At 38.7% G+C, this 10,598-nt stretch overlaps 1 protein-coding gene across 1 annotated transcript; it reads left to right on the top strand.

The window, feature by feature from the left end:
* Positions 1–8,563: 8,563 nt before the first annotated feature.
* On the top strand, positions 8,564–10,016 carry LOC143864881 (F-box protein At5g49610-like). Its single transcript, XM_077375748.1, has 2 exons — positions 8,564–9,627; positions 9,738–10,016. The coding sequence occupies exons 1-2, from the start codon at positions 8,654–8,656 to the stop codon at positions 9,850–9,852; spliced, it is 1,089 nt and encodes a 362-aa protein (XP_077231863.1). The 5' UTR covers positions 8,564–8,653; the 3' UTR covers positions 9,853–10,016.
* Positions 10,017–10,598: the final 582 nt, after the last annotated feature.

Here is a 10,598-nt window from a genome sequence, read left to right on the forward strand (position 1 = left end):
TGACCGGCTGTTAGGTTCTTTCCTAAAAGGGGTTTCTTGGGCTTGTTTTGCCATGTGAATGTAATTGGAACTCTGTAATCCTACCTACATCCAACAAGTCTGTCCAAATTTCGTTGTGAAAAATTTGATCGGGGATTACAAGCACTTCATTTATCAATTAAGTCTCGTCTATGGTTCCACCATGTGCTTTGTCAATTCGGCTACACATACTCTAACATTGAAGGCGATCCTTAAGGTGTGAGATTGATGACAACCAAGAGATATGGATAATCATATTGTGGAGGGAGACACCCTGAATGTTATCAGATAGCTGGATGAGAGATCACCCCACCATTGGAGATTCTCAGACTTTATTGATGAGATTTGGGATCGTGTGGAGGGCCATTTTGTCCAATTCCATCTTGTCAGGAGATCAACGAATGGAGAAGCTGGCGGTCTAGTTTGAGATGGACTGTCTAGATCGGCGTTAGAGAATTTTTTATTTCTTAGGCGCCCCTTCAGTATTCATTTCATTGTAGCATTTTTCTCTCTTCTTGTACTCTTTCTCCCCATGGCCACCTTGGTCATGGCTCTGCATCTTTAATAAAATCTCACAATTTCAAAAAAAGAAAAAAAAAATGACATCCGAATTTTCTGGTGGGAGAGTAAAATATTCGCCCATTTTTCTTCGTTGGGCAACCCGCAAGCTTGTAGCCTAAAAGGTGGTCAATAATACACTAGAGGGGGCTGGCCAGGAAAAAAAGGGGTGGACATATATATATATATATATATATATATATATATATATATCAATTCTTTTTGTGTTAAATACTTGGGAGAATCACTAACTTAAAAAAGTGAAGGCTAGCTTGGCCTTCTTCTCCACTTGAAACTCATTTTTTGGGCAATTTACCTCCATCGCTTTTCCTTGGCTTCTATCTAAATATATAAATATATATAGTTTGATTCTTTAAATGTAAAACAATTGTTAAATAAAATGGATTTACTAGGAACCATACTGCAATAGGCATTTCGCGGATGGGCGGTTGCATGAGAGAGCAGCCACATAGGCTCAGATTTTTTTCATATTCATTTAATTCATCTTTGTTATCTCATGCTACAGCCCAAGAAATGCCTTCTGCGATGGTCCCTAGCAAATCCAGTGAAAAAACTATAAAGATTGATATATGGTCACGTGTTAGTAAAAGTGATATAGATTTGGCTAATAGTGAACAGTCTCATAATTTTATAAGATTGGACTCTATGAATTACTACAATTCTTGGCGCATGCTATGCATTGGTGTAAAATAATGGGCCCTCCGTCAAAATTTGAAGTGTAAAATGGCGGGCCTCACCCTATTCATGGGTCCACGGGATGGGTAGAGATCATGGGCCTATCAAAATGGGACCCGATGAATGAGAGTGGATGCGGCCCACCCTTTCAAAACACGGTTTAAAATAGTGGCCCCACCCTATGCATGGATTTGGGTGGAAAGGGTGGCCCCACTGATCTGTGCAGATTGGTAGGCCCCACCATATGCAGGTTTGGATAGAGATGGTGGGGTCCTACCGTATCAAAACATGATGGGCAAAATGGTGGGGCCTACCCATGCCATGTATATATGGGTGTAAACTGATGGGCCGCACTTATCAAAACTTGTATTGTAAATTTGGGGTTCCACCTATATATGCTATGCATGATGTGTAAGATAAAATCTATTACACAGAGAATTCAAGTAAAAATTTATATATAAATTTTTCAATAAAAAATTTCCATGGAAAGGAAAGAAACACCCCAAAATTGGGCATGAAACCCCCACCACCAACTCTTAGCTGGTAATCCATCACAGTCCACAGAAACGTAATAAAAAGATCTTTCCTAAAAATAAAAAACATAATAATAAAGGTTTTCTCCTTCTGCACTGTATAAAAATATCAATGGAGAATATCCAGCAAGTGAGATCTCATTGGAACTCATGTGGGCTGAAAGAATGATGGGATGATCGGAATCATTCAATTAGTATGGATTTTAAACCATTAGAGATGTAAGTTAAGGCCCATTTTGAACCATTGGAAATCTCATATTTTTTCAATTGCATTGTGATCACCTTCCAAAAAGAAAATTTAAAACTTTCATTTATATCAATCTCTTTCACATATATATAACTTTTGTTGACAATCACAAATCACACACATACTAACAACATACATGCCGGAATATGACCCACCTGAAAGATACCTTTCAAACTTCTTTGGATGCGATCTTTGACTTTCACCGGAATCTGACACACCCTAACGGATCTAAATTTAAAATTACCTCACTATAATCAGTCACACAAAATAGTTCAGAGGACTATTTTGGTAATCCCACCACACTGTATCAAAATTACTGAAATACCCTTGTTCACAAGGCATCATGCCTTCAGATTTTGGGGATATTTGAGTAACTTCTGACCCGAGGTGATGCAAACTGAGACTTATTAAAACTCCGCATATCTGTAAATGTATGCTCTGAAATCCCTAAAATGCCCCTAGATAATCCAAACCTAAAATCCTTGGCTATCACATAGGAGCAGCCCCATTGTGGTCACTTAACACGGACATTTTAGTGGTTTACAGTAACTAGGTATGAAATTACAGAGATACTGTTTATACGCCTCTGGCCCTACAAGATGCAGCTCCATAGCGTCCCGCTCTGGCAACTGCCATCAATCCCGTAGACATTAAAGGAATTATCGCTATTTGAAAGGGTGTTTTGGTAATCTCCAAAGTCACACAAAAACCCATCATCTATTCTAAGAGGGCTATGTAACGGGGCATCTTTGACGTCCTCAAAGAAAGTGAGAAGCTCTTCGTCTAATTCCCAAAATGACCCCGGACCCGAATCCAAACCCGGTCCCGGCAGGCCACGATCCGGCCCAGAATCCGCCAACCCGGCAGCCTTGGCCGCGGCGGTCTGTATGTCTCTACGAGAGGCCGAGTCGGGCCGGGGCAGCGAATTTGCTGAGTCAGGGAAGTTGAGAGTGGCCGAGTTGCCGCGTAGGAAGAATGCGGCAGCATCATAGGCACGTGCGGCCTTCTCGGCGGATAGGAAGGATCCGAGCCAGATCCGAGTCTTCTTACCCGGTAACCGTATCTCCGACACGTACCGGCCCCAACTACGTCTGCGCACGCCCCGGTACGTGAAGTCCGGGCGCTTTTTTGAGTCGCTTATCGGGAATGTAACGGGCTCGTGCCGGTGCGTATTGGAGGGAGAAGAAGAATCCATGAGAGAGAGAGAGAGAGAGAGAGAGAGAGAGAGAGAGAGAGAGTGAGTGAGAGAGAGTAGAGAAGTTGGAAGATTTTAATCGAGTATGGCGATTCCCAGGCCTTTTCTTTTGTAGGAGAGTTTAGTACTTTTTCCGAAACGAAAGGGTAAGGACAGCTGGGAGATGGGTCCCACTATCTTTCTTACAAAGGACAAGTGTACTGTACGGGAGATCTCATTGTAGTCCTAAAATTACTGAAATAACCCTATTTTTTTATTTTCTTATTTTGTATTAAAGGAGTTTTTATACCGTGTATACTCTAGTATATTTTCCAAAAAAAAGTACTGTATGCCCCAACCATAGATGATCCAAAACATCCATTTGAATCTTGATGGACGTAAACTGGTTATGCCCAAAAAAATATTTTCATAGAATGCTCTAGCCCTCTTATCTATAGAGGAACTACATATTATGGAAATCTTTATCAATCGGAGGGTTGGGTTCATCCTATAGAAATGATTTATTGCACACAACCTATTTATGTTGTGGCGCATCAAATGGACGGTTTGGATCATCCGATGGTGTGGGCAATTTATAGAGGAAGTGCATATTATGGAAATCTTTATAGGGTTTCGATCATCCTATTGAAATGATTTTTTTGGGCACAATCTATTTATGATGTGGCCCATCAATTGGACGGTTTGGATCATCCTATGGTGTGATCCATACAGTAGTTTTTGAAAAGTTCTGGGCCAAAGGGGCTTACACCTTTAACGTTATTCGTTAAGGCAAAGAAAAATGTTCAAGGGGGGTGAATTTATCCTCAAGCAGTGAACCATTCTCACAGAAACCGTTGGAGGAGGAGGGGAGGCAAGGGGGGTATCATTTCCCATTGGTACTAGAGAGGGGCATAGGGCTGTGTACTTGTAATGGAGACGGAGACCGTTTCCCATTGTTCATATTTAACCCCACATTGTAATTTCCTGTGTGTTTGAATTCAGGTAAAAGAAAATTATGGAGAAAATTCCAAGGTCAAGTAGGTTTGCATTTTTCCTTGAAAATTGGGAAAAATTTTAATTCTGAGAAAAAAATCCATGAAAATGAGTTCACCAAATGCTTGAAAAATCATTGTGCATAGAAAAGATTCCATGGAAATAATATTAATATCTGATTTATTAAAATAATTAGGTTAAGGGTATTTATGAAATTTCTCCTCTTCCCTTTGTCTTGGCCTAGGAATGGATGGGGTCATGGAACGCGTTTTAGCCAGCTGTGTTGCAGAGGTGTGAGGAGGACTCAGGGAGTTTAAGGTTGAGAAAGAGGGTCAGATTCATGGATCGTGACTTACTCATTGAGGTCTATTTACTCAAAGCTGTCTTTCCTCAACAACCATATCCATATCTTGGCGGTACACACAAAAAAGAGAGAGCCTCTTTCTCTGAAGCTTCCTTCTTCTGGACCTCGTGTTAGGATAGGCCTTGTTTGGATTGTAAGAATTTTCTAGAAAAGTTTAGAAAGGAAATTTATTTCTAAAACTTCCTATTTTGTTACACAATAGAAAGTAGGGGTGCAACTGAGGTCGGGTTCAACCCAAAAAAGTCGAGTCGGGTTGGGTTGAGTTCGGGTTGAGGGGTTGGGCAACCCGACCCAAGTTCAACCCGACATTTTTTATCATATTTTTTTAGTAAGCTTAAAAGGTAGGGTTGGGTTGGGTTGAACACGGGTCGGGTCGGGTTCGAGTTGAGTGAATGGTTCGGGTTCAGGTTGGCCTTAACCCGACCCAAGTTGCACCCCTAAATAAAAAGGATAACTCCAACCAATCCCATTTAATATTTATTTAGAGAGACCCTGTATTTGTTATAATGTCCCTTTAAATTAGTCATAATAATAATATTTCCCCTGAATTGTGGAAAGAAAAAAAATTTCTCGATAAAACGTTTTCCGTCAGAAATATTTTTCTTCAATCCAAATAGAGCAAGAAAAGCAAATTATGGAAAATAAAATAGCAAAGGGTCTACCAGGGTGTGTTTGGCAAGGCTTCTCATTCTCGCGTGAGTGAGAAGAAATGATTAATGAGAATCTTCAAAAGTGACTCCGAGTTACTCTGAAGAATCCCATTGTTTAGTCTCACAAGAAAGAGAAGAGAGGGAAATGGGGTTTGCGGGTCAGGGTTGCAAGGATTTTTTGGGATTTTTTTTATTTTTCACATTCTCTGAAACTAAAAATTCCGAGAAAAATTTAGTTTGGGAAAAATTCATGGAAAAGAAACTCACCAAACGCTGGAATACTCAATCAAGAAATATATTTTCCTAAATCCAAACAGAGTAAAGGGCGATAAAAGAAGTAGCAGGGACCACAATGATCTTAGAATCATTCAATTGTTGGTCCCCACCGAAGAAGAGAGGCTAATCGGACGGCAAGAAAAAGTTGAAAGATGTGTGTACATGAAAAGGACCTTGTAAATCTCCTTTGACTAGGACTACAACTTTACTTTCTTGATCTTCTCAATTTCAATTAATTCTCTCCCACGTTTTTCACTCCCACAGTACACTTTCATTATTTGGTTTGTTATTTTCTGGACTGGACCTCTCTTTTTCTCTAGCATTTTTCAAAAATACAATGGGCCCCACTTCATAGAATGATTCAAGCTGTTCATTTGTTGGACCACAACCTAAATAAACTTTACCACATACCTCATCTCTCTATGATGATCTTAACCATCCGATCTGATCTGTTGAGAGAGTGCACAATATAGAGACGTCTATCGATCGGAGGGTTACGATCATCCTATGTAGATGTTCTATGATGTACGAATTATTTACGTTGTGGCCTAATAAATGAATGGTTTGGATCATCCTATGAAGTGGGCTCATTGTGCGTTTTGAAAAAAATATTGGATCATATAAAATCTCACCCTTTCTCTACCCCTCTCGTTTCCTAGGCTACCATGATCTTTGTTGGCCTCCTTGATACAATTGCATGATGAAGAGTTTTATATATATGCTTTTTGTTCAATCGGTTCTAAAATATTGAACGGTTTGAAGAATGCTATTCTACTAATTTTTTTCATTTTCAGCCAAGAAAAAGCGCAGAAGCATCCTAAGGGACTAAAGAATACACCATTAGGCCCTCTTCGATTTGCAAGAAATAGTATGAATATGATTAATTTAGAGGAATATCATCATGAGAAATTATATGATGCCCGACCGTCAAAATGTAAAGGGCGGAAGGAGACAAAACCTGCTTCCTTAGTTTTTGAAACAAGGAAAAGTAAAAAACGGTGCTTGCCCTGGATTAAAAATCAAGGGGGAGGGGTTTTGTCTCTCTCCGCCCTTTATTTTGACGGTCAGGCATCATATAATTTCTCTATCATCATATAGTGAAGGTCCCTCTAAATAAAAATTAAACTGGGTTGGTTCAAGTTATCTTTTCTCGTGTGTAGTAAAAATAAGAAATTCTAGAAATATTTATCCTTTCAAAACTTTTCCAGAAAATTCTAGCAATCCAAACAGGGCCTTAGTGTTTTTAATATTTACGGACTATATTAACTCTCATTAGGATAAAAAAAAAAATCAACAGTTTTTTCCCCTTTTAGAGAGAGTTACTTAAAGGGCACTCTTGTCAAACAAATTTTAGCATCTTATAATAAGTAATATTTAGAGACTTAATTTAAATATTTTTTAAAAAGTTAAATTTTTTTGGATAAGTCATTATTCTCAATGAATAGTTGGAATATATTTTGGGGAAACGTTTTCTGCGCAATACCTCAAATAAGTTATCTGGGCAAGAGCTCAAAAAAACATATGGCCCCACATTGTTTTGATGATCCAAAGCATTCATTTGGATAATCCAAAGATAGATAGAGTGTGCACAAAAAATCTGCTCCACAGAATTATCCTAACCCTTCGATTTGTGGAGGTTAAAGTGGATGGGAATAAACCTCCACAAATCTGTCCATTTTTAACCTCCAAAAATCGAAGGGTTAGGATGATCCTATGAAACTGATTTTTTGGGCACACCCTATCTATGTAAGGGCCTATCAAATGAATGCTTTGGATCATCCAAACAATGTGGGCCCACATGATTTTTTGAGCTCTTGCTCAGATAACTTATATGAGGTATCGCGCAGAAAACGTTTCCCCATATATTTTATAGATTATGAATTTATTGGTAAAATTCCTATCCTAATAAAATCTTTTACTCTTCATTTACAAGCCCTTGATCTGAAGGTTAAGATTGTCCAATCATAATGCTTCATGAGACACATGCAATCTAAGGTGGAGCCCACTGGTAGACAACCTAGACTGTACACCCGGCAAAAAGTGACCCGGACCCGCGGGTCTACTCGGCCCGTCCGGGTATTGTGGGTCCGGGTCACAAATTATCACCCGTTTTCTATTTTTTCCGGCCCGTACGGGTCGTGAAATTGTAGACCTGTAGCAGGTTGACCCATGGGCCATGGGTACCGCGGGTACCCATAAAACTTAAAACCTAAATGGGCAGTAAATACTACATATCGTGTGAGAGTGGGACAGACTCCTCATTTTCTCTCCTCAATAGAAACAGAAGTTAGAGAACATCAGAACAAATAGGCTTCAAGTTGAAACCCTAATCCACTTCTCTCCGGCCATGATTCCTGCCGTCTCCGACAGTCCGGTCCATTGCCGGTGTCCGATGGCCTTCTACAGTTCTACCTTCATCCATCTCTCTCTCTCTCTCTCTCTCTCTCTCTCTCTCTCTCTCTCTCTCATTTGTTTTAATTTTATTTTGATTTTAACAGGGTTAGGCTTAGGGGGTATGATCCTAACCCTAACTCTATGTCTCTATCACTAGATTTTTGGGGTAGGGTTTGAACTTTGGGGTTTCGATTTTTTGTTGTTTTTGTGTTTTTCCTATTTCTTTTGAGGCATGGGTTACTCATCCTTATTCCAAAATTTCTTGTATTAATGCAGTAGGGAATGAGATATATTTAACCCTTGAAGCTTAATTTGTGCTTCTTGCATCGAATGATGTTAATTTGTTTATATGACCAGTTCATCTTCATGTTTTTCTTTTCTTTTTTGTTTTTTGGTTTTCTAGATGATACAGGAATTAGCTATAAGGGGCAAACAATGATTTTTATATAAAAATAAGTACATTTTTATTTATGAGATTTTTATATTGTGTTTAAAAAAAAAATTGGTTGGCGGGTTACCCGCGGGTATACCGGGCAAGGTCCCGGTACGCCAAACAGTTACCCGTAAAATCACAGGTAATTTTTATCCGTACCTGTATCTGTGCGGGTTACCCGTTTGCCGGGTCTACTGGTCAAATGTGGATTTCACCTCCTTCGCCACAAAAACTGAAATAAAAAAGGAAAGTATCTCAACGAAAAAGGAAATATTAGACTTGTTTTTTAATGGCGAAAGGAAACATTAGATTTAGAAATGGAGGGTGATGGTAGTAATGATGGGAACAGGCCAAGATTTCTATGTGAGGGTGTGATTTTCGAGATTTTAACTCGGGTTTCATCAGAATCTCTTTGGCCATGCAGATGGGTGTGCAAAGAATGGAGAAAACTTACCTACGAATCCAATTTCAACCACCATCATTGTGAGAGAACTCAAACCCTTTCTGGGTTTTTCATTCAGGAAAGTTTCAAGTGTAATTATAGTTCGAGTTTCATATCGATTGATCACTCACCCACAATTCCCAAGCCGTCTCTCAATTTCCTACCGGAAAAAGTAAAGATTGAAGCTTCATCATCAAAGGGATTATTATGTTGTGTTAATCAGGAAGTAATACGACACCGATGTTATTATGTGTGCAAGCCTACAACACAACAATGGAGAAAAATTCCAAACCCGAAGAATCGATATTTCGCTGTGAGAATGGCAATGTTTGTTCAATCTTCCAATCCTTTGCGCTATAAGATAGTTCGATTCTCACAACCCGTAAAGATGATAAAAAATTATTTGCGTTGCGAGATCTTCGATTCATCAAACTGGGCATGGAAGCGATCGGGAGACATAGGATTGCCTCCATTGGTGGGTTTACCTCCTGGCCCAGGTGTTTTGATCAATGGTATATTTCATTGGCTTACTAGCGAAAATTTAATTTTCGCTTTTGATATCAATTATGAGACAAATAGGATGATTAGATTGCAACAAGAAGAGCCTGATTTGAACAATGATTTTCGCGTACACAAAATACTTGCGGATTGCAAAGGGCGTCTTTCAGTAATTTACATCACAGATCATCGGATGGAGCAGTGGGTGATGACCAAATACTCCAAGGAATTATGGAAGAAGAAACATAGTGTGAACTTAGAAGCCTTAAAAAGTGAGGAATGCAGTTCTGTGATGGAGGCTCTATACACTGCTGAGGTTGCACTAATGACAAGCATCAACAAGGTTATATGGTATGATATGAATCATGGCTTCCTTTGGAACTTTTTCTTAATTTTTATTTTCTGTATTTTGCTATTTTAATTTGGTCTCTTATGTTTTGATTTTTCCTTTTCTTTTTCAGGTATAACTTTCAGAAGAATAAGGCAGTGGTGGATAGGGTGAAGCATTTTTTAGCAAGTGAAAAAGCTTTCAGCTTCCAATCTGATTTAGTTCCATGCAACATGAGGACCGAATGATTATTCGTTTTTCTTTTCTTGTCATATTTATAGGTTACTATTCAATTTTGTATACATTGATTCATTTGAAAAACATCAGTGTTGAGGAATTGATAAAGTGGGTTTGATGTAATGAAAACATAACTTGGTGACATTATCTTTTATAAGTTTAATTTTTGTTGCCACCTTATTAGTTTTATGCACATGATGAATTTTTGTTAAGAGCCAGAATGTAAATGAATGGTAATTCTTTGGACCTTTTTTACGTTTCTTTGTTCATGTTGATGAGAGTACTAATAGTGTAACGCATTGGTTGATCGTAGGATCGAAACCTTGAATCTTTTTCCTTTCAAAACTATTACTTTTCAAAGTAAATAGCCTAAGATCAAGGTTAATGTGGATGCTATACAAGGAATGATAAACTGAAAGAGCCCTTGCAAAAATCAATCTACTATTGGTCCTTCTCAACAAAGTGCATTTATTGTTTCCTTTAATTTTATATTTGTCTGCACCGTTTTCATATTTTTCTATACCCATATAAATGTACTTTGTTGAGATAGACCAAAGGGTTGATCTCTTCTAGCTGGATTTTGCAAGGGCATCCTTCATTTTATCATTCTTCCCTCTCTTTTCAGTCGCCTGGATGATTGTGAGCATACCACATGATTGTCCAGTGTATAGCTTATACACCAAATTTCAGTGTATATGCTGTCACCCATCTGATTACAGAGGTAGTAGCAACACCGGCACAGCTGTTGAAGGTAGCA

This window comes from Tasmannia lanceolata, unplaced genomic scaffold (assembly GCF_043159265.1).
Source record: "Tasmannia lanceolata isolate RefF3 unplaced genomic scaffold, GAP_Taslan_0.1 ptg000054l, whole genome shotgun sequence".
Taxonomy (NCBI): Eukaryota; Viridiplantae; Streptophyta; class Magnoliopsida; order Canellales; family Winteraceae; genus Tasmannia; species Tasmannia lanceolata.